The 27,913-nt window shown below is 40.6% G+C and overlaps 4 protein-coding genes across 7 annotated transcripts; 2 read left to right on the forward strand and 2 right to left on the reverse strand.

Annotated features, from left to right (window-relative positions):
• Nucleotides 1–1,795: 1,795 nt before the first annotated feature.
• On the reverse strand, nt 1,796–17,047 carry kcnj9 (potassium inwardly rectifying channel subfamily J member 9). The gene is made up of 8 exons (XM_044041180.1): nt 16,609–17,047; nt 14,313–14,720; nt 12,208–12,421; nt 10,533–10,734; nt 8,820–9,012; nt 6,432–6,629; nt 4,247–4,377; nt 1,796–3,011 (listed from the first exon to the last, which is right to left on the reverse strand). Exons 2-8 carry the CDS (start codon nt 14,608–14,610, stop codon nt 2,745–2,747), a joined length of 1,503 nt encoding a protein of 500 aa, XP_043897115.1. The 5' UTR covers nt 14,611–14,720; nt 16,609–17,047; the 3' UTR covers nt 1,796–2,744.
• Nucleotides 17,048–18,992: 1,945 nt separating this feature from the next.
• On the forward strand, nt 18,993–22,830 carry eif3f (eukaryotic translation initiation factor 3, subunit F). The gene is made up of 8 exons (XM_044040534.1): nt 18,993–19,128; nt 19,784–19,854; nt 20,360–20,439; nt 20,520–20,657; nt 20,758–20,849; nt 21,028–21,164; nt 21,981–22,094; nt 22,660–22,830. The coding sequence occupies exons 1-8, from the start codon at nt 19,017–19,019 to the stop codon at nt 22,735–22,737; spliced, it is 822 nt and encodes a 273-aa protein (XP_043896469.1). The 5' UTR covers nt 18,993–19,016; the 3' UTR covers nt 22,738–22,830.
• Nucleotides 22,773–24,324, reverse strand: LOC122778545 (MICOS complex subunit MIC26-like). The gene has a single exon (XM_044040546.1). The coding sequence runs from the start codon at nt 24,288–24,290 to the stop codon at nt 23,676–23,678; it is 615 nt and encodes a 204-aa protein (XP_043896481.1). The 5' UTR covers nt 24,291–24,324; the 3' UTR covers nt 22,773–23,675.
• On the forward strand, nt 23,890–27,813 carry dnaaf6 (dynein axonemal assembly factor 6). 4 transcript variants are annotated; one of them, XM_044040570.1, is made up of 7 exons: nt 23,890–23,959; nt 25,223–25,341; nt 26,016–26,082; nt 26,213–26,318; nt 26,722–26,818; nt 27,214–27,299; nt 27,511–27,813. In XM_044040570.1, the coding sequence occupies exons 2-7, from the start codon at nt 25,234–25,236 to the stop codon at nt 27,638–27,640; spliced, it is 594 nt and encodes a 197-aa protein (XP_043896505.1). In that variant the 5' UTR covers nt 23,890–23,959; nt 25,223–25,233; the 3' UTR covers nt 27,641–27,813. The 4 variants fall into 4 exon arrangements, with proteins under 4 accessions (XP_043896505.1, XP_043896513.1, XP_043896522.1 ...); XM_044040578.1 differs by lacking the exon at nt 23,890–23,959 and adding an exon at nt 24,898–25,165 and having other exon boundaries at nt 25,233–25,341; XM_044040587.1 differs by lacking the exon at nt 23,890–23,959 and adding an exon at nt 24,898–25,152 and having other exon boundaries at nt 25,233–25,341.
• The last annotated feature ends 100 nt before the right edge of the window (nt 27,814–27,913 follow it).

The following is a 27,913-nucleotide window of genomic DNA, read 5'->3' on the forward strand; positions in this document are numbered from 1 at the left end:
CCCATCTCATTACACACCGATTGGGGCTGTGTGACTGGCTGGAGGAGGTGGGATCTTTATCGCCATCTAGCAACCAAACGAGAGAAAGACAGCTCACTCTTTTTTTCTTTTTCTTTTTTTAAGCCAAGATTCTGCCTAGTAACCCAATATGCTGACTTCTCCTGGCACAGAGATGCAGCCCTGCATTTCTAATGAGATACATCACATTATGAGACTGTTCATGTGACACAAGTGAAGTTTCATGTGAGTTATTAGTCCAAATGTGAACTTACACGTCGTATGTTAATTCATTTTACCAAAAACGTGTGAAATGAATGCAGTAAGGTTATTGAAGTCGTGGCTGCAAGTGGCTTTACTTATTCATCAATAGATGAATCACACAAACGGGTTTCTTTCTGATTGATTGATTGAACTAACACACAAGTACTTGAGGCTTCAAAGTACTGTTCAAAGTGCAATACTTTATTGCATATTATGGATAGTGTTGCTCTTTTTTTACTCTACTATTTAAAGTAGAGTAAAACAACAACTTGTGATATGTTGATCAAAATAATTACATTTACCGCTCTGGCCATAAGTGAGAAGCCATATTCCGTTTACATATCAACACAACATAGTATAATCATAAAAATCAGAAGGTGTATTTTAATATCTCTTAATATACGGTAAGTTTAGATTAATTTGTTACATATAAAAATCTGTATATCACTTTGGGAAGCTGCTGGCGTGGTATTTCACGAGGAGGACTCATTAAATGTACTTTTAATATAGTTTTTATTTTACATTATGGCTGTTTCATCCCAGGAGTAGTTTTTTTTCTTTAAATATAGCTATAAATTCACCTGCAGTATGTGTACACTCTGGACAGCAGCAAAAGTCAAAGGGAAGGTCTACAAGACTGTAGTGAGACCAAGCATGATGTATGACTCGGAGACAGAGGCTGGAGCTGGAGGTGGCAGAGCTGAAGAGGCTGAGATTCTCTTTGGGAGTGACCAGGATGGACATATGTGAGAAATTTAAATATTTCTATTGTACATAATGGTCATTATAGTGATGTATTTCAAGAATATCACACACCAAGACACTTTGCTCTGGAATATACTATAGTTTATTAATTCTAGTCAATTTATTATAATAAATATTAAAAACATCAAGTAAAAATGGCCACATATTATATAATTATATATATACTGTGTGTGTGTGTGCGCGTGTGTGTGTGTGTGTGTGTGTGTATACAGCAGCAGAAGCGAGAGTTTGAGCAGGACGCTGTTGTGCTTTTCATTTCTATTTGGCCGGGGACAAAAGTGAGATAATCCTTGTGCTACACACACATCGTACATGAGACACAGCCACATACACACTCACATGTTAACCTGCCTCTGCGTTAAAGGTTCCACACAGATATTCTATAATGTGCTGAGTGCAACGTGGAGTAAACATATATATATATACTTTATATATATATGTGTGTATATATATATATATATATATATATATATATATATGTATATATATATATATATATATATACATATACATATACACACATATATATGTATGTATATATATATATATATATATATATATATATATATATATATATATAAATATATATATATATAAATATATACATATACATTTTATTAGTGTGATTTATTTAACAAACATTATACTCCTGAAGATAACAAAACATTTTAAGTCAGGGCAGGAAAATGGCTTTGTTGTCCACAGGCTGTATTTCATTGGTTTGAGTCACATTTTCATCAGCAAAATAGTTTTTGTTCCTCTATTTTTCTTTTTAAATTTCAATGGTTTTGTGGCTCAATGTGAAGCAAAACATATGCACGTTTGAGCTGCTGTTACTTTTCCTACCCTGTTAACACCTGAATGCTGAATAAATCTGAGGACAAACTTCAAATCTAGTTTCCTACGTTTTCAAATGAACTACCCATGCGTTTGTGTCTATTTTAACATTTAACTCGGCGTAAACTCTTCCCCCCCCCCATCTTTTTGCCGAATGAGATTAACGAAACCTCTGACTGTTTAACATTCGGCCACGTGGTCCACAGATTATACCGCTGCTGACCCCACCTGAAGCATAGTATTGTCATTTTAAATGTAGATATAGGCAAGGGTGATAGGAGCTAACACGACAGACTGAAAAAGAGAAGCAAACATTCAGTACGTTTAAGATCAACATAGAAATAAGAGACAAAGGAGGAATGAGAAAGAAATTCCCTCGTCTAGTAACGTAAGATGCGTGGGGCGTCGTTTGTAAAGTCAATTTAACATTTGACTCCAAACGATGACAAAATAAATGGTGTGCAAGTTCATGTAAGTCACTTCTGACCAGATTCACGGCAATATTTGCAAAGTTAAAAACAAATGAACACATCCTCTAAATCAAAATGACTAAACGGTTGAATCTAATTGTTAAATATGCTACGGGCCAGCCCACTCCGAGAATGTCCGCCACGCCCAACGTGACTCGAGTGGTGGGCATGACGTTGAGAATGAAACATTTAGATTTAGATTTTTAAATTTGCAAATATACTTACATCATTTCTGTTTTTTTATCATTGTTCGGTTCAATTCAGCAAACGTTACAAGCGGCGCCCCCGTAAGGATATGGCCTATAACTGCAGCCCCCGCAGAGTCCAATGCTCGTACAAATGAAAGCTCTACAAACACTAAGTGTGGCGTCGTGGTGATACACTGAAGGTCTTTGTAAACATTCTCTGTTCTCAGGCCTCTGATTCTGATTGGTTGGTGGCGACGCTGCCGTTTAACTCCCCCAGTCCCGTTTGCTCCTGAATGTCGGTCATCTCCCCGACGATGAACTTGGGCTCGCCTCCTTTGCTGTCGGCCGAGCCGCTGTCCGGCTGCTTGGCCGCCTGGTTGGTCAGCGTGGGCTCCTCGTCCAGCCTGCTGGAGATCGACCAGTAGAGGTGAGCGTCAAGTCTGGCGGCGGCCAATGAGAGCTCCCGCGCTGAGCAGGAGGGCGTGTCCACCTTCGGGGAAGGGGAACAAATGGGAGCCGGTTAAGCCTCGATTTCGAGATCATCGATGACGTTCATAAAATTAGGTACAGACATTTGTGGTTGTCGTCGTAGGAGCAACACGAGGTTGTGGTGTTTATAAAAATCTCAACAGATGACAGCTGCTGTAAAACTTGGCCCCTGATTTGTATTTACTGTATATGAATATACTTATGGATAGTATACTCTATTTCTATATATATATATATATATATATATATATATATATACGTTTAAACCCTCCTGAATGATACACATCAGACCTTTTAAGATCATTACTTTTAGGGTTGCCCACCAGCTTAGGAAGATAACTAGTAGTTTTTCCAGAAACAAACTTTTTAATAACTATAATTTGATTCTTACTTCACGCTACGAGCTTTTAATTGGTGTTAAGTGAACCTTTAGCATAGGGGTGGGTAAAAAAAATACCAATAATATACAACAACAATTCTGTGTTAATGAACTATTTGCATGACAATCATATCAATCTGTCTAACTAAACGAAGAAAACTAAACGTCCATTACAAAAGTTAAAATTTCTCTATCTATTCACAACATTGAGAGCAAAGTGCATCAAGACAGTGGTGAGACCAGCGACGCTGTATGGTCGAGAGACAGTGGCACTGAGGAAAAGACAGGAAGCAGAGCTGGAGGTAGCAGAGATGAAGATGTTGAGGTTCTCTTTGGGAGTGACGAAGATGGATAGGAATGAGTCAATCAGCGGAACAGCACATGTTAGATGTTTTGGAGATGAGGTCAGAGAGGCCAGAATAAGAATATTTGGTCATGTACAGAGGAGGGAAGAAGGATGCTGGGGTTGGAACTGCCAGGCAGGAGGTCTAGAGGAAGACCAAAGAGACGGTTTATGGATGTAGTGAAAGAGGACATGAAGATAGTTGGTGTGAGAGAGGGGGATACAGAGAACAGGGTGAGATGGAGGAGGTTGATTCGCTGTGGCGACCCCTGAAGGGAGCAGCCGAAAGGAAAAGAAGATAGAGAGCAAAGTGCATAAAGTCTATGTATTAAACGTGGATGGAGCATCTCTTAACGTAGCTTTCTCCACCATTATCCTGCCGTAAACTCCCTCTTCTTCAGCCAGGTTACTTCCGCCCAAGTTTCCCCACATTCATTTGAGCAGCTGCACCAGAATTAGTGCACTGTGAACTTTAGAGCACCTTCATTTGTTTTGTATATTTTTGGGCCCTTACCTCAAACGTGTGATGAAAGGCTCCGTAGTCGATGTCAAAGAAACCCTCTGCCAGAGACATCATTGGGCTGAACCTGTGACCCCACAGCACCTCTTCCGCTAGATAGGAGCTCCTCGCCTGGCACGTCATTCCTACGCAAACACACACACACACGCACAATCTGATGAGACGAGTGCATGCATTCACCAAACAAACTGCACCACGCCGGGAAAAACTCCCGCTGATTCATTTTCAGCGGCAGTGTAACTGGCGTGCTGTCTTTCACATGAATATTCTCTGCAGCAGAGTTATGGCTGTCAGCTCTTTCAGTTGTAACTCTCCACTGCACTCCGACTGAGGAAATCAATATTTGGAGTCGCCAACTTTCCATCGTGGAGGCGCATCATGATGAGCTCCGACGCACTGACTCTCATGCCAAACAGGGAGGAGCGGCTGAGTATATTAAACGCTCGGCACGAAATTTGACAGGAGCCAATAAGTGAATGAGATGAAAAGGCAAGATGAACATGGCGCGGTCAGAGTCGGCGCAGGAAACAGCCCGGTCAGGTGTTTAACTGTCGCGTTCACCATGCGGTGCACGTGATTTTCACATTCAGTTTACGATAGATGAAAAAGAGAGTTTGTGGGTGTGGCTGCATGAAGTACTCACACGTGCCTACGACTGCATTTTCATTTAAAAACTTGAATTTTCAGACAAAAATGATTTGTATTTAGATATTAAACGAGCGTTCGGGCGCACTGAGCACATGTATGTGGGTCTAAACGGGAAGCTGGTCCTCCTGGATCAGGAAGTGAAAGGTAAGATCGAAGGATTTATTTAATTAGCTCAACGATGGGGTGGAAAAATAAAACGCAGTCGTGCTATTTTGACTGTAACTGCCATAGTCGGTACTGTCTGGATTGTGTGCGCCCCCTGCTGGCTGTGGGGACACAAAGTAAGACAGCTTTTACTGCCCACACCCTGGTTCACCCTAATCACGACTAACTAAAGCTCCCGTGTCTACGTAAGCTAAAAACACTGATTTTGGACTTTGGTGTGGGCAGAATGAGCAGCTTTTTAAAGCTTCCAAAGCAAATATAAAAGGTCACCTGATGATTTACACCTTTTAAAGCTGGTGAAAGTAACATACAGTATTTTGGTTCATAGTAATAATTCCATTATGACCTTTAGCACAATGTAAATCAAGTGACCTAAGAGAGAACAGACCTCTGCACCTCCTCTGGCTATGTTGCTATATAAAAAGCGACGACGCTGCACAGCGAGGGATCCTGCCTACTACAGCTTTAATTTTCCTCCCGTAAACAGATTGAAAAGACTGGTCTTTTAGTCAAGAATTAAGTGATGAAACAAAATCCATGTCGCCCCCTGTGGTTCAACGATTTCTCTCTCGCAGATCTGTTTCCCCTCTCTGAATATGGTCTATATATAATAACTCATAACTCTAAAGCACGGACATGAGATGAAGAGCTTTAAAACAACGAGAAGAACAAAAAAAAAAAAATCTCAGACATGCTGGAAGAGAAATTTCATTTTCTAATGGATACTTTTTACTGGGTCCGGTCGCTGATGGCATTACTATCACGTAACATCAGATATAATAGATACATGCATCTGCAAGATTAATCCCCTAATGCTTATTTCTGATGTCGCAGCAAAAAGAAAAAGAAAAAAAACATGAATTTGAAATATGCTGCGCCGAGACCGCTCTAATTTTACAGTTAAATCAAACTGCAGGGCGTCACGTGTCAATAGTGCGTTAGCGTTACCGTACGAAAACACTTCATCACATACACCCTTAATGTAATAACAAAAAAAAATATTGTTTGTGGTTTTATGTGTGTGCAGGCTTTGGCATCATAAATTTGAAGATGTGATCATGATCAGGGGTTTATTTTCTGTTTGTGTAAGCACATATTCATTCATTCACTGCACCTACATTTCCATGTCCTATGCAAACATGGACATTTATTCCTGCTCCATTTATTTTGCTATTCGTATTTTGGCTGTTTGCATTCCTTTTGTATATTAAGTACTCAAATGCAGCTGCTGGACCAATAAAGACTAAATTAACACCAGTACTTATATTTTCTAAAAGGTTGTGTCTGTTTTTCACGACTTTCTAAGCATCATTTTGAGCACAGTGACTTTTTTTTTCTTTTTGGGTTTAGTTAACGCAGTCCTCACCAGTGGCCTCCACCATTCCCTCCAGAATGACCACAATCTCAAAGTCCTCCTTCTCCAGCTGAGCCTGAGACATGTCCCAGAACGCCGAGTGTGCGTCGATCTCGTGGGAAATCACCAGCGGCGAGACGAGGAAGAGTCGGTCGTCGCCGGTCTCGAAGCCCACGCTGATGTCCGTCTGGTCCAAAGGGATGAACTCACCTGCAGGAGACAGGTGAAATGCTTTTGGAGGGACATACTGTGTATATACTGTGTGTATGTATATACATATAGATATATATATATATATCTATATGTATGTCTATATATATATATATATATATATATATACATATACATATATATATACATATATATATATGTATGTATATATATATATGTATATATACATATATATATATGTATGTATATATATATATGTATATATACATATATATGTATGTATGTATGTATATATATATACTGTATATATATATATATGTATGTATATACACTACCGTTCAAAAGTTTGGGGTCACCCAAACAATTTTGTGTTTTCCATGAAAAGTCACACTTATTCACCACCATACGTTGTGAAATGAATAGAAAATAGAGTCAAGACATTGACAAGGTTAGAAATAATGATTTGTATTTGAAATACGATTTTTTTTACATCAAACTTTGCTTTCGTCAAAGAATCCTCCATTTGCAGCAATTACAGCATTGCAGACCTTTGGCATTCTAGCTGTTAATTTGTTGAGGTAATCTGGAGAAATTGCACCCCACGCTTCCAGAAGCAGCTCCCACAAGTTGGATTGGTTGGATGGGCACTTCTTGCGTACCATACGGTCAAGCTGCTCCCACAACAGCTCAATGGGGTTCAGATCTGGTGACTGCGCTGGCCACTCCATTACAGATAGAATACCAGCTGCCTGCTTCTGCTCTAAATAGTTCTTGCACAATTTGGAGGTGTGTTTAGGGTCATTGTCCTGTTGTCGGATGAAATTGGCTCCAATCAAGCGCTGTCCACTGGGTATGGCATGGCGTTGCAAAATGGAGTGATAGCCTTCCTTATTCAGAATCCCTTTTACACTGTACAAATCTCCCACCTTACCAGCACCAAAGCAACCCCAGACCATCACATTACCTCCACCATGCTTAACAGATGGCGTCAGGCATTCTTCCAGCATCTTTTCATTTGTTCTGCGTCTCACAAACGTTCTTCTTTGTGATCCAAACACCTCAAACTTGGATTCATCCGTCCACAACACTTTTTTCCAGTCTTCCTCTGTCCAATGTCTGTGTTCTTTTGCCCATCTTAATCTTTTTCTTTTATTGGCCAGTCTCAGATATGGCTTTTTCTTTGTCACTCTGCCCTGAAGCCCAGTATCCCGCAGCCGCCTCTTCACTGTAGATGTTGACACTGGTGTTTTGCGGGTACTATTTAATGAAGATGCCAGTTGGGGACCTGTGAGGCGTCTGTTTCTCAAACTAGAGACTCTAATGTACTTATTCTTCTTGCTCAGTTGTGCAACGCGGCCTACCACTTCTTTTTCTACTCTGGTTAGAGCCTGTTTGTGCTGTCCTCTGAAGGGAGTAGTACACAGCCTTGTAGGAAATCTTCAATTTCTTAGCAATTTCTCGCATGGAATAGCCTTCATTTCTAAGAACAAGAATAGACTGTCGAGTTTCAGATGAAAGTTCTCTTTTTCTGGCCATTTTGAGCGTTTAATTGACCCCACAAATGTGATGCTCCAGAAACTCAATCTGCTCAAAGGAAGGTCAGTTTTGTAGCTTCTGTAACAAGCTAAACTGTTTTCAGATGTCTGAACATGATTGCACAAGGGTTTTCTAATCATCAATTAGCCTTCTGAGCCAATGAGCAAACACATTGTACCATTAGAACACTGGAGTGTTAGTTGCTGGAAATGGGCCTCTATACACCTATGTAGATATTGCACCAAAAACCAGACATTTGCAGCTAGAATAGTCATTTACCACATTAGCAATGTATAGAGTGTATTTCTTTAAAGTTAAGACTACTTTAAAGTTATCTTCATTGAAAAGTACAGTGCTTTTCCTTCAAAAATAAGGACATTTCAATGTGACCCCAAACTTTTGAACGGTAGTGTATATATATATATGTATATATATATATGTGTGTGTATGTATATAACCAACAAAATCCAACACATGGAAGCAGAAATACCGTGTTGTCTGATCCCGGCAATAGTGAAAGTAGAATTGCAGGTTTTATAACACACTCAAAAAGAGGATATATATAAAAAAAAAGACATGTTAAAAAGCAGCCATTTTGTCATATCTTGCAAGTAAGCACAGAAATGGCGGCTCTTTAAAGCGCCCCTTTGGTGAATTTCCACGTTTTACATGGTGATTAGTAGATTCGCTCACCTTCCTGAGTCTGTTTGGACTTGATGAGCTTGGCCCTCATGTTGGCGCCGACGATGTGCGAGCTGCGCAGGTCGCCAACTCTGAACATGAGGCAGAGCTTGTCGTCTCTCAGGGAGATGACGGCGTGCTTGGAGAACACCAGTGTCTCGGCTCGTTTGTTGGGCTGTGAGATCTTCACGAACATGCAGCCCACCTGCAACATTGGGAATAAATGTTTATTTAATAATATATATACTAATAATGCTTAGTAAAACAGCCCACCTTTCCATCAGATGCTTATATGGCATGTTTCCAGCTCACAGACATGCATAAACATGATTCTGCCCGGACATCAATGTGTGGATTAATCCTCATCAAAGGAGTGCTTACGTGGCGCAAAAAGTCCAGCCGCATTAGCATATTTGTTTTCAGACGGAACACCATCTGCACGGAATTAGTGTCATTTTGTCTGCGTGGCATTCAGGCATTCACTCTTCTTCTTTTTTACCCTTTTTTAAATTTTAAATGTCTAAAACTGTACAGTAAAAACGCCTGACTTCCAGTATGCTAGTAGTCATAGATGAGCACAACACTATCAGTCTTTTCCAGAACCTGTGGAAATTTTTGTTTTTATTACATCTCAATAATGATTATTATTTATTTTCCATGAAAAAGTGCTCATATGAGACCTTTAATTTGAAATTCTTCTAAAACTATACAGTAAAAACGTCTGACTTCCAGTATGCTAGTAGTCATCTCAATATTACATCTCAATAATGATTATTCATTATGTTCCATGAAAAAGTGCTCATATGAGACCTTTAATTTGAAATTCTTCTAAAACTATACAATAAAAACGTCTGATTTCCTGTATGCTAATAGTCATAGATGTCCTGAACACAACTTTATCAGTCTTTTCCAGAAAGTTTTGTTTTACTACTCCCCAAAGTTGAGAATTGATTCAATTAAAATTGTGCTAAAATTAGACGTTTAATTAGAAATGTATCTAAAACTGTACAGAAAAAACATCTTATTCCCAATATGTGATATCACAACTCATAGCACTCCGAACTTATGGAGACTCATGTTTTTATTACATCTAAAAGTTGAGAATAGTTTTTTTGCTATTTAAAAAAGTGTTAAAATTAGACTTTGTTTAAAAAGTACCAATCTGGGACTTTTAATTTGAGATTTCTCAAAAACTGAATTGTAAAAGTCATAGTCATAGATGTCCTGAATACAACCAAGAAAGTCTTTTCCAGAACTTATGGAGACATTCTGTTTTTATTACAGAATTATTTCTTTATTATTCAGTTTAAAAAGTGCTAATGTGAGACTTTTAACTTGAAATTTCTCTAAAATTGAACTGTAAAAATGTCTGATTTCCAGTACGCTAGTAGATATCAATGTGGTGAACACAACTTCATCAGTCTTGTTTCAGAACTTATAGAGAACTCGCTTTAAACAGTTGTGGAAGCAAAGCAAAGGACCCACAATGCATTTTGAACGTCTCTCGTTCCATATCAAAACAAAAACTTGTGGGGGTTTTTGTTCAAATTCTATGAAATATTGTCACAATTATCGTTATTGTGATACACCATCTAAATTGACCGTAACGGACTGATATCAGAAAACTTTTTCACAATAAAACATTCAATCAATACTCTGTAAGTACGTCAGTTTTCACTATTGCTGACCAAAAACATCATTTCTCCATCTGTCACTCGTGCTCACCATGAACGCGTTGACCATTGATCCCAGTATGGCTTGCAGCAGCAGCAGCATCGTGCCCACCGGACACTGGTCAGTAATGACGCGGTGGCCGTAGCCAATGGTCGTCTCCGTCTCGATGGAGAAGAGGAAGGCGGAGATGAAGCCGTTGACGTTGTTGACGCACGGCGTCCACGTCTCGTCCTCCAGATGGTCCAGATCGCCCCTTGGGAAGGGGAAAGAAAAGTCGCAGAATGTGAGAGAAAGGGAGGGAGGGAGGGAGGGGTGGGCGACAGTGTGGGTGTTGTTATGTCAAAAAATAGACAGAGTGTGAGAAGATTTATATTTTTAGAAAGGAGGTGCGGAAATATACAGTGTGTGTGCTGAGACGCCTCAAAGCTGCCTTTTATTTACCGTCTCCTTTGAGCTGTGCTTTTATACTTGCCATCTCCTCTAATGAGTAATCTCATTCATCCTGTTTAAGCACACCGGGTAATCTAACAGCTAATCTGTCACTTTCCCCCCGTGATGCAGTGTAAACCTACATCCTCCCGTCACACGTCATGACACACGGCCTCTTCACATTTGCGCCGGTTAAGCCGCAGACTGCTGAGCGTCTGCAGAATGTCCCTTCTCTTCACTGTACGCTGCGCTAATGGGCCTGATTAACACAGATCCAGCCACACAGGACAGGATCGGGCTAATTAATGAGAGTGGTGTTCGGCATTTTATATAATCTATGACCTGCGTTGGTGACCAAAGGAAGTGCAGCAGTGACATCGCTCTGGCACCACTTAAGGTGGCCCCCCGTAATCGATATGCAAAAGGTCGAGATTTTACGAGACGAACACGTTAGCTAATTGGAGTGGGGATCCAGCAGACGCATCTGGAGTAGAGGAAGAGCGTCATGATGAAATACAGTGTAATATTAATACTGCTTTGTCATCTGCCTGTCCAAATAACAAATGGGGGTGTTTTTTCTTTCCGCTGTCGCCGCAGAAATGTCTCGCACGCAGCATCCACTCCCTTCTGAGCCATGAAAAAATGATTTTTGATCATTTATTTAAAGGTTAAATTAAGAAGAATATGATTAGTTTGGTAGAGGAAAATTGAAACCCACTGCACATGTTTGTGTTTAATGTTTTATACAGGGTGCTTGCCCTTTCCCCCGCCCCCCCAAATAAAAACTCCATTCCAACATTTTAAAACATTGACTTTCTGTAGTTTGATACATGAGTGAATGAACGATGAACCCAGAACACAAAAACACTTTCAAAACATCACAAAGCTGCACACATTTCTTCATCTATTACGTATTTTTAAAATGCTTTTGTGAATTCTGTGAAGACTCTCAAATTCTACTATGAACTAAACTGTTTTCAAGACTTTCACACAAAATTCAGCGTTTCATAATTCCGTACCAAAGGGAACAAATGTTGTTTTTCAGCGTAAACTAGCAACACGCCACAATAATTATATTATTTATTTTCAAAATAGATTAATCTGTTGATTATTTTCTCGATTAATCAATACGTATTTGGTCCAAAAAAAATGAAATTGTTCCGTTTTAATGGATTTCTTTATTATATGGAGCAAAGAAACCATAAATATTCACATTTAAGAAGCTTAAAAATCAAGTTATTGAAAAAAAAAAGAAAAAGTAATCAATTAATAAGTGACCTTTGCACACGAGTCTTACCTGCAGTAAGCGATGAGGTACCAGATGGCGCCAAAGAAGAGCCACGTGACAGCGTAGGCCATGACGAAGACAAAGAGCGAGCAGCGCCAGTTGAGGTCCACCAGTGTGGTGAAGATGTCAGTCAGGTAGCGGTACGTCTCCCGCATGTTGCCGTGCTGCACGTTGCACCGGCCATTTTTCTCCACATAGCGCTGCCTCTTGCGCCGAGTCCGGGCTGCAGGGGGTCACGGGGTCGCATGTGAAACGAGGGAGGGGGATAAGTTTGAAATTAGTGACGCGGCACACCCGCGTAAATCTTCACGCAGGTCTCACAACTTCATAACCCGAGCTGCGGGAGAATCCTTCAAAGAGCCCTTTAAGAAAACTTCCAAAAAGCGTCAACACAAAGCTGCCTTTCTCAACTTTGTTTTCCTTTTGAAGTTGAGACCGCACTCAGAGGAACGCCAGGCGAACGAAGGCACGCGGGGGAGATTGTAAGATAAACACAGGGAGGTGCCGGGACACAAATCTACAGAGCAAATGCTCCGGGAAAGAACAAAGGATGAGAGAAATGAAAAGAGACAGGAGAGGAAATGAGAGCAGATGAAGTGCAACAGGACATCAAACACTGGAAAAGGTAAAGCTGCAACATTGGGCTACACAAACTCGACAACCCTGAGGGCAACTGCTGATGATTTATTGTCTCTCTGACTGTGGGTGCACCCAGCCAAAACTGAGATTATAACACGGGGGGGGGGAAGGAATCTATTCTGGTGTTTGGGTATCCTGAAGTGGTCAAATAAATCAATATCAAAGGCGGTGATTCCCAGCGTGTGAGGCATCACCCGTGAGAAGTCGTTTAAATGAAGTGCTATAAATAAAATTCATTAATAATATATTTATCTCCACTGTGGGAAGCCCAAGCAGAAAGAGAACTTGGCTTGTTGCTGGTTTGAGTCCCTGCAAGGTCAAGGGCTGTGTCAGGAAGGGCGTAAAAATAATCTCCGCCTTATCTTATATGCAGATCATCTGCTGTGGCAGAGGGGAAGACAACTTGTAAGAGCCGCTTCGCCCATGGCGTCCACTTTTATTGATCTTTATTTTGATGGATTGATTTGTTCTTTCACACACGCACAGCTAAGAAGAGGAGAAGATCAGGACATGAGTGTTTGAGGGGTGAGTCACTGACTGCAGCACATCAACGACAGCGCAGCAGATGTGTGTGTGTACTTACTGTATATTTGTTACAGCTTAAGCATCTTTTCTGGCATAAACACTGACCTTGTCAGGACCAGTGGCCCTCATGGAGACCAGAACCTGAGTTTTTAGTTTAGTTTAAGCTCGTAACCCTCATGTGGAGGATATAGTGGTAGAAGATGGATAGATGGTCAAATTGTGGTAAGGTTAGGGTTAGTGTTGTGTCCGATACTGATATCACAAACTCGATAATAGCCCTATACAGTCATTTTAGACCATTTATGAACGTATGAAGTGCTGAGTCATTTCAAAGACATCATACTCCAACTGTGTCACAAATAGTGTGGCGATAAACAGCCCAAACATGACTCAGCTAAAATGCATTTGCTGATTGAGTCTGTGCATAGTGAAGCATGCGATTATATAGGATTTTTGTATAGGATTTCAACCCAGACGTAGGAAAATAAAACATCCGGTTTACTTTTCAGAATAAAACATCCTGTGTTGACACCACATCGTAGAAATGTTGCTCCGTTTGCCGTGTTTACAACATATGGAGTGTATTTCCGTGCGAGAAGTACCGCGATAAATACTAGTCTCGCGACTCCAGCTGTCACAGCGGGCGGACGTGAGGCACAAGGAGGGTAAATTGGCGGAGCTGTGTGGATCCGTTCTGCAACCAGGTTATTACCAGGGGTAAGGCATTAACTGGTTATGGTTAAGGTTAGGGATAAAACTTTGTTATGGCTGTCCAAATACAGTGTACTAAGAAGAACAGCTCTGTGTGTTTGTGTGTGAGAGAGATAATAATACATAAGATCCACTTTTCTGTTCCCAATAATTACACAAGTCTTTCAGAATTAAATTAAGGAAATCAAACAACGCAGCGAAGCCATCAAGGACAGGAGATGACATCCAGCATCACTCACCCCACCCGAATCGCCCACGCTCCTTCTCCGCCCCCTGGGTCTTCTTCCTGGGCTGATTGGCATTGGCCTCCCGCTCAGCCAGCTTGGCCTGGAACGACCTGTTGACCTTGGCCAAGGGCGGAGGGGATGGCGCCGTCTCCGTTGTGACGACGTGGCCCAGTTCCTCCGATACGTTGAAGACTCCCGCGGAGGCCGTGGCCTCGGTGGCCACCTCCACATCTTCGCCGTCAACCTTCTCCTCCACGGGGAGCGAGAGGGAGTCGGGGCGGGAGGGGAAGACCGAGTTCTCCAGCGCCATCGACTGCGCGTGTGTGTGTGTCGACCGTGTTAGCGTGTTGTCAGTGTCCTCCCTATGGCAGACTCAGTCCACTGGCTTTTGATTGGACCATTTGTTTGCTTGATCGCCGCCTGGACAAAGGGAGAAGACAGTGGTCACTTAAATTCACCGGCTGAGTCGCAACATTTCTTAAAAATAAAACACAAACACGCCGGTACATTTCATTAGCTGCTTTTGTCCCTTTAGCTCGAGCAAATGTTGCTTATCGTGCAGATCATGAAGGAGATTCACTGCACTTCATTGATCGTTTTGTTAGGATTAGATGTTACGAGGGGAGAATAAATGTGGGATTTTAATCATGGGGTGAATGGAACCATATATATACACAGGGTTCTAGCTAGGATTTTATTTTAGCATACTGGTAATGGCGAGGGAGAGTAGCAACCAAGCAGGTGTGGAATGAAATATTTAAAGTTATTCAAACGAATAACAAGGAATAGGTGAGGTATAATCTGCCAAATATAAGCCTCATGAATGAAACCAAGTGATTGGAACATTGGAGCGCCTTTGTCCTGCTCGCTCGTGGTGGAAACTGAGTGTTACGTGCCGCTAATGTTGTGAGTTTTGTGGCTGTGCACAATCTATAGCAAGAATTTTGTTGTTGATACGAGTAAAAATGTGAGCAATGGTCCTCAATTTGGCAAATCATAGCCTAACGGGCCGATACGCTACCCTGCGTTAGCTGGAACGCTGCTACATTGTGATCATAAAATCTCACAATACTGATGAATTTCTATTCACGGGATAATTGTGAATGGATACATTATTAGCTAGTATTTCATGATAGTGGCTTTGTAAATGCTGTGTAGCTTGCCAGCGTACAGTCCCAGTGACCACAAGGTGGAGCCTGGATCTTTCCACTCCTTCAATGACCTCCTAATTTCTTAACTAATCGTGTGTGTCTTTTAAGATTCCATCCAACACTAGTATGTTTTTGTAACACTACAACATTTTTCAACACTTCCAGTGTCAGCAATAGTGACAGTAATCTGTTGTGTCATCTGTTTGTTCTGTATCTTTGAGCGTTTAGAAAGTACGTTGTGTATTTGTTATGTATACAAATCGAATAAAGGTATGAAAGAAAGCTCTGGACACAACACTCTGTCCATTTACGGTCAATAATCTAGCACATTACATATATATATATACATATATATATATATATATATATATATATATATATATATATATATATATATATATATACATACAGTATATATGTATATACTGTATATATAATATTGCAATAAAAAATTGAGAGCCACATTTGTGTGACAGTATGCGACAGGGGTGACAGCAGTCAGAGCGAGTTAGGTGTGAAGGTTGTGGGTTTGATTCCCGGCTCCACTAGTCCTTGGGCAAGACACTTAACCCCACGCTGCTCCTGACGGCTGTGTGTGAATGGGTGAATGGTGTAATAGCGTGAAGCAGCTTTGAGTGGTCACCGAGACTAGCAAAGTGCTATAAATACAAACCATTTACCCATTTGTTTTGGACAAAAAAATTGGGACAGGATTTATATTCATAGTCCCATCCCTGCACATTACAGCCACTTACACTGCTGTGTTTCCAGCCTTGGTGTGTGTGTGTGTGTGTGTGTGAGATGATGATGACACAGGCCTGCTGAGAATACTTACATAAGTCCCACCTTCTGTAAGTCTAAGAGCCTGAGTTAAATGTGTCCTGTATGTGGGCAGAGAGACATGTCCACGGCAAAGTGTCTATGTCACATTTGCACAGTAAAATGGAGTCCCACTGCTGTAACTGTAACCTTGGCTGATGTGCGTCCATTTGGTCAAGTGGAGACTGATGGTGGTGACGCACTACATGGACGGACCACAAATCATCTCTGTTGTTATTATTATCATTAATAAAGAGAGTGCGTGAAACAAAGCAAAAAGGCTGAGGGTGAGGATTGATGTCACCTCAGCAGCTGAGAAGGAAACACAGTCTTCTTACCTGGTCAGTGTAGCAGCCTGGAAAACCTGGAGCGCACAGATGTTGGATCATAAGAAAAGCGAGATTGTGGTCCGTGCTACAGCCGGTATTGGCAGCTTTGGCTCGATGACACCCATTTCTTGTGTTTACCAGCGACGCAGCAGCAGCAGCAGCAGCAGCAGATGAGTCCACTTGTGTTAAATAAAGAGCAGCCTCGGTGCGTATGAGGCGAACACACCGTCCGTCCACGCAGGGATCGGGCGTGAATTGGCTAAAAGAATCACGGCGAAAACACTCGAGACGATTACGGTGTTTGGAGATCATGCGTCGGACACTGGACATGCGAGATTGTGGCAGCAGTAGCGGCAGGATAAAAGCCCGGCAGCGCGGAGGAAAGCTCCATCTTCAGCCCGTTTGACGGAGTCAGTCAGGTGTGGAGGATGCTGTCACCATCATCATCATCATCATCACCAAACAACAGCCCCGCCCCCTCCTCACACTCTCCACACCCTCCTCCTCCTATTCAGCCCTCAGCAGGATCTGCCAAAGGATCCCCAAAGTGTGGGCCGCGGTCCCCTAGTGGGCCGTGACGGTACTGCAGGTGGGCCGTGAAAGGCCACTAAATATAACTTACTAAATAAATCTGTTTTTAATTTTCAGCTTTGTACAACAGATTTTAAGAAACACTTCAGGAATAAAACAAATACATATATGTGTGTATATATGTATACACATGTATATATGTATATATACTTATAGGTATATATACTTATAGGTATATATATATATATTTTTTAAAGTAAATCATTATTGTTATCTGAGAATATATAATTAAAAATAAATTATATATATTAATGTATAAATGTCACAATATTTATGCACATATACAGTATGTGTGTCAATATTCATTTATTATATACAATATATAGATATAGATGTACAGATATTTATAGCAACATTGGGACATTTTATGTTTAAGTATCCAGTGTCAGCCGGTCAGCATATAGGCCTAATATTTCAGTATTTGCACTCAGTATTCATTTGTTAATTTTAATCTTGTAAAATTGTTATTTATGTGTGATGTGGATAATGATGCACTTTGTCGTGAAGCTGAACCTTTCAAATATGACAAGGAGCCCAGCTGTAATAACTACACGCATGTGTGGAAAGATAAGCAAGTTACGGACTGATTATTAATCTGCACTAAATTTTTGTGTCCCCTAGTCATCCTAGTGTCATGTGTTCATCAGAGTCGTGATTCAAGGTTTGGATGGACCTCAGATTTCAAAGCAATGGCTGCTGCAACCACTGCCGAGCCAAGCTTTTCCATGGAATTGTTTGTCTTAGCTGCTGTAGGAAATCTCTGCACAAAATGGCGGCCATCGTAAAGCAAGGCCCTTGCTGAAAGTACACATAAAAAGGTTTATTCTAAGGCTACAAAACGCAAAGGATTTTTGATTTTAAGCAATTATACACCTGTACGAACATATTCATGAGCAGTGTGTGTTTCACAATGTTGTGACACTGGCTTTTTTCTCTTTTAGTTTACTTTTACATGTCCATGTACATTTGTCAGTCCAAAAGTGGGTCTTCGCCACAGCTTTCGCTCTAGCCGATGCCAGCATGTTGTTTGTTCTTTTCTGGCAACAGTACTGAAACTCCTTCTAATTCCAGGTCAAAGACCAGGGAGGACATTTTGGGGCATGTGCAGAATGCCAAGTCAGACTCCAGTCTGACTAAGCTTATACATGCAGGAGTAATTGGGACTATGATCACATTATCAGTTACGGTCTCAGGATTTAGTCGCACATGTTTACGTGACATAAAGAAAAACTAATAATTGTCTCAGTCCGACTAAAATATTTATTTTATTCAACACACTGACTGTTATATGCCAGTAATGTTCCACAACCACCTTTGGTTAAATTCCTCACGGGACTCTTGCCTTTGATGACTATGATGCCAGTGACCCCAGACAGACACACAGACGTTATTTAAATGTAACTGTCGCCATTGTTGGACTAATAAAGTATTATTTGAAGTGCAATTTAGTGTGTTCCTACATTTATCTTCTCTATTCCCTTTTTCCCCAGCTCTTTTATATGTATCTCTTCAATTTCTAATCTGAATTCACATCAATAATGCAACAATTGAAGTCTTTATCTTCCAGCTCTTAGTTTACTGTGCTGTGTTTTCACAGAGGAACACAGCAGTGTTCTACTCTTGCACCCTCACAAGACAGGAATTTAAACGTCTTTTACATTTTAGGCCATGTTGACTAAAACAACTACTAAAAGACTATGTGGACGTTTTCGATTGGTGACCGAGGTTTTAATCGCTGACGCCAGCTAATCTAAAACTCGCCCTCCGGTCTCTAGGTGGTGCTACATGTCACCGCTGAGGCCGGTGTTCCGTCCTCCTTTTTCAAGATGTCGGTGTACGGGCCAGTGGTGAAAATTCACCCCGTCGTTCTCGCTTCCATCTGCGACTCTTACGAGCGGAGAAACGAGGGAGCGATTCGCGTGATTGGAACACTTTTGGGTAAGCAGAGTCTTGGCGTGTCTGTCCCCCGGTAGATTCACCGCCGTCGGTCAGAAGAGGTGATGGGCAGCGAGCTAAAGTTAGCTTGCCTGCTAACGCACGCTGGCTTTAGCCTTTAGCCGACGTTAGCCAGCATCGTCACTCGAAACAGCTGTCCCCGCGTTCATAATACATGTCATAATACATGACAGACCTGGCGGTCTAATCCAAACTACGTTATATAATATTATTTAATAAGTCATATACGGCAAAGACATGTGGCAACCACCACAGCTAAACGCTGTTGTTAGCTTAAATGCTAGCTGTCGCTTTATGTATCCAAGGGTGTCAATGGACGTGCCCCCACTTCAATAAAGTTGAATAACATAGTGAACACAAAGTAATAATAAGCAATATAGTGAAGTTAGTTGAAGGCACAATGTCAGCTATTTATTAAAGAGTTGTCGGATTCCCGTAGGATTTCTTGTACGACTTCCTATATATTATCTGTTGGATTTGTTTGTAAATTTTCTAATTAACTATATGTGATGCATTCAATGTTGTAGATAAATTATAATGTACTTTTACTATTAATGAATATGTATTACAGTTTTGTCCAACATCTGGTTTATGTCCCAATTTTCATTTATGGTATATGTGTTTTTTTTCCTCCCAGGAACTGTTGACAAGCATTCTATTGAAGTGACCAACTGCTTCTCTGTCCCCCACAATGAGTCTGAAGATGAGGTGTGTGGTTAACAGCATGTTGTTTTTCAATAACAGTTACAATTTCTTACCCCATAGAAGATAAATGCATAGATAAACCTATGCTTTGGAAAGTTAATTCTGAATTAAGAGGAAACAGAAACATCTAAAATTCCATCTGCTACTTGGCAGGTAGGTTTATTCAATCACCCTGGAGAATGAGATAGTTCTTCTGTTGGTGTGTTTTTCCTTGTATTTACTTAGCTATTATAGTTGTATATTACTGGAATAAATGCATAGATAAGAAGTGATGCAATGAATATGGACAAATTTACCTCAGAGTTGTAGACAGCAGCCAACTCACTGGTTTAGTTGCAACCTTTTATTATTTTGTTCTGGGGAAACTAATCCAACATGTGAATAAATAAGTGTCTTCGTTTTGTTGTTCACATTTTAATGTAATACTGTGTCTTATTGTTTATTTGTAAACACAGCATAGCATTTCACATTCATGTCTAAAATAAACATGTATCTGATTTGACCACAGGTGGCTGTGGACATGGAGTTCGCCAAGAACATGTATGATCTCCACAAGCGGGTTTCCCCCACTGAGGTCATCATCGGCTGGTGCGTCAGTGGAACAGACTTTCACAGACATATTTGAGAGAAAAACTCCTGGTCTCATCTGCGTTATTTTGTCCTTGCAGGTATGCCACGGGCTATGACATCACAGAACACTCTGTGCTCATTCACGAGTACTACAGCCGCGAGGCCACCAACCCCATTCACCTGACCGCAGATACAGCACTGCAGAGTGGCAAGATGAACATCCGCGCTTATGTCAGGTTGGCTCATCTTCCCGTCAATGACTCCGTTTGTGTGATCAGTGACACATGGAGAGGGAGAGTGTGTGTCTGAATGTGCTTGTGTGTTTCTCTCACACAGTGCACAGATGGGTGTGCCAGGAAAGACCGTTGGTGTGATGTTCACCCCGCTCACTGTCAAGTATATCTACTATGACACAGAGAGGATAGGCGGTAAGAATGCAAACCAGAAATAACACTCAGTCTGGAAACAAATCCATTCTTACTGTAATCTTGAATTAGTGCCATGTCTCGGTTAGGTTTACGTAAGATTTTAACATGCGTGTGAAGAGAAAAGTAAGTTATTGCTTGTTTTCGTTGGGAGTTGTAACCGTCCATTTCTGTGTTGCAGTGGACCTTCTACAGAGGACACGTTTAATCCCAGGTCGCAACAAGGGACTGGCCTCAGATCTGTCCCAGGTGGCTGGAGCTGCATCCAGGATACAGGACATGTTAACCACTGTGCTTGCATATGTTGACGATGTACTGGTGAGCACTGAAGCTATTTTATGGTTGAGTGACTCAAGGAAGTCCTTACTCTTTATTCAAATTTGAATGCTTTGCATGTTTTGACAGAATTTTTCAAATTTAGTAAGAGTAAAATCATTTGTGTGCATTTCCATCCATCGCTGTTCAGCAAACGCTGGGAGTTAATTCACTAGGAAAGGCAGTAGACGGTGATAAGAAGGCACAACTTGAATTATGTAAATCAAAAATGGATGCGATGGAAACGTTTTTCATTGCTGCCTCCATCTGTTATTGTAAACCTGAATCATTTGGTCTGAATTTGTCCTCAGATCTGGTCATAAAAACCAGATTTGGAGGTGGTTTTTGAGGACACGTGTCTAATTCCGCGAGCCGTGAGAACGCAATCTGTCTTCACAACAGATCAGAAACTGTTTCCTCAGCTGCCTGTACATTTATTTATCTGTAACCAGAAACACGGTGTTGACACTGATAGCCACATAATTTAATATTTCATGTTACAGCAGTGTGAGTAGAGCTTTTATTCACTCAGTTCCTTTTTCTCTCTCTGGCACAGACACAGCTGTACAGTCAAACTCATTAGGAATATTAATTTTTAAGGATGTATTTTCACTGAGGATGGATATTAATTCCAGATCAAAAAGAGTTTCAGTGTTTTTGTATGGACACATTGAAAATGCACACAAAAACAGGCTTATAGAAACACACAGATGTCCTGTCCTTTTATATACACCAAGTTGCTTGTGGTTCTAAGTTTTCTTGTCTTGCCGTACTTGTGTTTAACAAACAGTATTTTAAATGCCATTGAATCTGTCTCAGTCTGGTAAGGCGACAGCAGACAACAGCGTCGGCCGTTTCCTGATGGACCTGGTCAACAAGGTGCCCACCATCTCAGCTGAGGACTTTGAGAACATGCTCAACTCCAACATCAACGTAAGCTCTTCAGATGCTACCGCTGCTGCTGCTTTGGATTTATTAGTACATCTCCTTTTTTTTTTTTCCTTACCCCCTCTCGTTAAAACCAATCTTGTTCTGAGCACATTGGCACTTACTGATATGAGGAAGCATTTAATCAGGAGGCAGTTTTATGTGAGTGCTCTCCTGGCTCTTTTTTTTTTTCCATTTTGTTGCTCACGCTACTTTACCCAGCGCTTGTTCTAGTATCACAGCAGCCGAGAATATCATTGTAATAACAAAGCAGGTGTTTACATCTTTAAAAGTCTTACATTTTGAAGCTGTAAAAATGACAATATTTACAATACCCCCCCCCCACAGTTGTCATGTCTAACAGAATGACTACATCTCATTGAAACCCTTTTAAATATTCAGTTGATCAGTTATACATACATTTTTAATATCAAATTTAACCACAAAAACACACTGACTTCAGTAGCAGCTTTATAATAATCTATTTCCAATTCCATCAAAAAGACTGTCAAGTTTGGTCTTATTTGAGTTCTTTACGCCTGCATAACTCAATGCTGTTTTGTCATTGCAGGACCTGTTGATGGTGACCTACCTATCAAACCTGACCCAAGCACAGATCGCCCTTAATGAGAAGCTGGTGCAGCTCTGATTCTTTGAAGTGATTCATATTTAATTTTTGTACACTTTCTTTTTTTTTTTTCTTTTTGGCTGAGATGAAGAAGAATAAAGATGTTAAACAGTCCAGAGTGTGCACTCCTGCTTGCTTCCAGACATCGTCCTTGTTAATACCATTAGGGTTATTAATGCGGTCTCCGCACACATGGCTAATGAAGTCCAGGAAGGATTATATCACTCGTGTAATCTGGTTTTGTTGGATGAATGTTCTGTGGTTACATGTCAGACGGCTCATGTTTACCACTGTTAACTCTTTCTGATGTTCCATCGATGTATGTTAAGTCCATGGTTCTCAAACTGTGGAGCTTTCTCTGGTGGTACTTGGAGGAAAATTAGAAATACTGTTCTACTGTATATAACAGGATATGTGATCGGAGTGTGCAAGGAGGATGAGAGCACATTATTGTATGGGGAATAAATCTATATAAATATGCCTCGTGAATAGTCTAGCTGACATTTGGAGATAATGGTGTTACTTCTATTTTCACATGAGAACTGTATCTTATTCCGCCACCTAGTGTTGACACTAGGACACTGAACTTTGGCTGAGGTATAAGCAAGAAAAGATTGCAGTTTTGTCAAAACAGTTTAAAACTTTATTTGTGTTTGCTTATTTGCAGGCAAAGTAGATTTACAATCACATTTATTTACAGGGTTGATTAAACATTAGGATTAAATCAAATTAAGTCTTTGTTTTCCCATGTAGGACGGTTTAACTTTCATATATTAACATTCACATCATAAATAGACATTCAGATCAGAAGTAGAAGTGAATCACTCGGCTGCAAAAGCTCCTGAGACAAACCAGCCTGAGATGCATAAGATGCGTGTTAGTGCAAAAAGTAGGCATGAGGGGAAATAAAGTCAGAGTTAAAGCTGTGCTGGTTTGTTTCTTCCCGCTGTAGAATCTCTTCAGGGTTTCGTTTCAGACCCGGTGACCTTTTCACCTTTGCTCTGCGGGTTCAGCATCTTCTCCACGGCGGCGTAGCTGTGCACGGCGCGCTCGTACACGGAATCCCCGGCTGTCTTTACGATGGCGGCCGCCTTCTCCGGGTAGTAGAGGGAGGCGCTGACGCTCATCAGTCCCGCCGGGTAGATGAGTCTCTTCGCCCTGGAGCGTCTGGCGAGCAGCAGCCCCAAAACACCGGTGAAGCCGATGACTCCCGCCCGGGGATAGAAGTCCTTCGGCGGATTCTGTAAGTACGCATAGGTGTCGTATCCGCGCTGGAGGACGCTCTGAACTCTGGGTTCAATCGTGTTGTAGGTGTCCTGACACCAGGCGGTGTACGGCTCCACCAGCTTCCTCAGGGTGGCGACACTCTGCTCCAGCTCGCCCGCTTCTGGCTCCACAGAGGCGGGAGAGCTCTCTCGAGGAGCCGCGGCGTACAGAGACAAATCCTCCAGCTGCAGCAGCGGGACCGAGGCCCCCCTCTCCCCGTCACCGGCGGCAGCGGCTGCAAACACGGTGAACGGCGACAGAAACGTGCGACCCGACATGACACTAGTACCTGCTGTCACCTTCAACATGGTGGGGGAAAGCCATGCGCGCACTACGGTGTCCGAGGAGAGACATTAATGCTTAATCCAATTTGCACACACACACATACAGTGTATATAATGTTTGGATGTAGGACTTATTATTATTATTAATAATTAATTCATATTAATGATTTGATATTACAGTTATTTAGCTATTATGTTATTTGATAAATAAATGATAACGTCAATTTATTTATTTTTAATCTATTAAACATATACTATTGTCTTTTTTTTAAAGGGCCAGTGTGCAAAATTTGACAGAAACTGAAGATATGATAAATATACTTCTTTTTTTTAGTGTAAACTAGGTTCTCCTGTGGTTGACACGGAAAGTTTTCCTAACGTTAGTTTTTGGTTGCACATTTGGTTTCCAGAACATTAATTTTTTACAACCTTTAGAAAACATAATCTAATGTTTTCCCCTTAAGGTTGTTTTCTACCCAAAGGCTACGTATTTTCTTGATCAATTGAAAGAGAAGAATTAGATGCAATTTTACTGTTTTTTTCTGTTACTGACATAAGAAAATACATTTAAAAAATCTATTATTAATGTTTGTGGGTTTTTTTTTATTTGAATATGTCGTTAATTATATTTGAATATGTCGTTAATTATATTTGAATACGTCTTATGTATGAGATACTTTTGCAATTCTACTTATTATTATTTGCTCATTCATTTATAAGCGGCGGGCAAGTTTTGTATTCTCGTCAGTGACGTAACCGGTTACTATGACAGCCTAACGTCATGACGTCTCCGGGGGTTGAAAAAAAAAAGTTGAAGGGAGAGGAAGAGGAAAAAAAAGAAGAAAGAAAGCCGTCTCCAGGGAAACGGAAAGTGTCAACAGCAACGGTCCGAGCCTCTGGTATTTAACTGCCGTTTTTGACTTCACTTCTTTCGCGTGTGTGTTTTTATTTTTCAGTTTTTTGCAGAATGGAGAGTTTGGGAGTATCATCTGCTCAGAACCTTCAGGCTCTGTCTGCTCTGCTGTCAACTCAGCAGGACGACGATGACGACGATGATGAAGGAGACAGAAGAAGAGTAAGATGTTTATTTATTTCATCATGTGTCCAGTCTGAGTGTTCAGTAAAGTTTGTGTATTTATTTTTATTAGAGAGTACACACCGCTCTGAGGCCACTCAGCTTCCCACAGTGTCACTTAACTCAAAATTAAATTTTTTTAGTGATACTAGAGAGGTTTTAAATGTAATTAGAAAGTGTTAAGCCTGACTTTCAAAAGTTCTGATTGTAACAGAAAACTTTTCTTTTGTTTCAGTTATTGATGAAAATGTAAACTCCCCTAACTCACAAAGTTATCAATGCATTATTACTTTTATTATTATTCCTAAATCTGTATCACAATGGTGGGTTCTACTAAAATGACTTATTTTATACTTATTGTTGTTGATTTGCTTTATTTATCACTTTATTGAAATATTTTTAACATTCTGGCATCAATGTCATTTTAATTTACAGAACATTTAGTCAAATAGATTAGCCTTTTATTTAAAACATAACAGCAGTTTGAAGCATGTTCATGTTCTTTAGCTGTATATAATATGTCGACTGTATTTTTTTATGTGCAAAGTAACTGCAGTGGATGTTTTTTTGTGTATACCTGCCTTATAGATACATTCCATTAATGCATATTTATACTGGCACACAGGAAAAAGACAATTATTATTTTTTTCAAAGACATGAATTAATCTCAACAGAATGGGACGACCACTGCACAGCTGGGTCCTGGACACATCGGTTCCCCACCCAAGAAAGACAAAGAGGGTAATAATTATTTTTAAATTATTTTGCAGAGAAAAAAACAAACAAACATCTTTACGTTACTATAGATCACCGAGACAAGATACAGTGAGAATGCTAATGTGTGTGTGTATGTATGTGTGTGTTTGTTCAGTGACAACTGTCTATGTGAAGAAGAACAGCAAAGACATCTGGAGCGAGGACGAAGTGGCAGAAGCTTCTCACTATGACGATGAGAGCGACCCGCGGCCACAGCCTGAGTGAGACTAACACACATACTTTTTCATGTTTTTAAGTGAGCGTGTTCTTGTGTGTGCCTTAGAGCTGCAACTAACGGTTATTTTCATTTTCTATTCATCTGTCAATTATTTCATCTTTTGCTCCAGGAAATGTTGAAAAATGTTGACCAGTGTTTAGTCCACAAACCAAAAGGATTCAGTTTGAATGATGTCTTTGTTATATGGAGTTAGGGTTAAGCATTTAAGGTTAGGGAATGCATGATGTCAATGATGTGTCTTCACTAAGATATAAAACATTCACATTCACAGGTGGAAGACAGCTAAACTTAACTCAAACTGATTAATTGATCATCAAAATAGTTGACGATTAATAATCAAGTCATTTATTCAGGCCTACATAAGCGTGTATAACCTTTGTGTTCAGGTATGAAATCCTCCTGAAGCAGAGTGTGGGGACAGAGGACATGTTCCTGGGCTTGAGTGGAAAGGATCCGTCCTCCATGTGCTGTGATGCCATGCTGGTATCCATCCAACTATAATACCTCCTCTGATTCATTTATTTATTTATTCATTCTTGTTTTTGTATTTTATTTTTATTTTCTTGCATGCCGATTTGACGACACTATCAGCCACACGAGTAATAAAAGTTACGACGTTATTTGGGAACAGTATAACAATGTTAAGAGACACTCGAGCGGCACAAATGTGGGAAAAGGGGGGGAAGAGTAACAACTAAGAAAATCACTTTAAATAAATGATAATGTTAGAAATCTTATTTTATCACCATGCGGGGTGAGGCTTATTTCTCAGAGTTTGTGTTAAATTGAATAAAGTAAGAAAAAGACATTGTCCAGAAAGTAAATGTTGTTTTCCCTTAGTGTAAAATATTAAATGTGTTTTCTTTTCCTGCTCTTAGGTGAAAATCAAACTGCCTGATACTAAAGCAGCAGATGTGGTCCTGGACGTGAAAGAGAAGTTCCTTGATCTTCGGACGTCAAAGCAGTAAGACATGCTTTGAAAATGTTCTCTTTAATTCATAATCCCCCGCGGCAGGTCAGACTAAAGAGCTCCCATTTCCAGACATTTTCACTTTAATCACGCGTTTCCACATCGTGATCAGAGCTTTGATTGCTGGTTTTTATGAAACATTTTCCTCTGTCAGTTTCTAAAAGGAGAAACTGACAACGTGTCTATTCCCTCTCTGTCTCTCCAGTAAACTGGGTCTCCATCTCCCGTGTGCCGTCCACAGCCACGAGGGCAAGGCTCAGTTCTTCAGCGAGCGAGAGGAACTGGAGGTGACGCTGTTCCTCAAACGCTCCGCGGATTTTATCAACGTGCAGTGAGAAGGAATATAAAAACAAGTTGCCCCACAAGTTTTCGGAAGAGACAAGTACAGATGTGACACCAGATCACATCTGATCAAGACCGTATATTTCCTTAAATGAACGTGTAAATGTGTCAACACTGATTCTGTGATTGTAAGCAGTGGTTTTCTAATAAATATTTGTCATAACTATGTGACCGTTTCATAACAACTCTGATATTCTGCACATTTCCTTGCAGATTACATGTTAATTTACTGTTTAATCTTCAAAATACCTTGTGACTCTAGCTGT

Source organism: Solea senegalensis, linkage group LG1 (assembly GCF_019176455.1).
Source record: "Solea senegalensis isolate Sse05_10M linkage group LG1, IFAPA_SoseM_1, whole genome shotgun sequence".
NCBI classification, from domain to species: domain Eukaryota; kingdom Metazoa; phylum Chordata; class Actinopteri; order Pleuronectiformes; family Soleidae; genus Solea; species Solea senegalensis.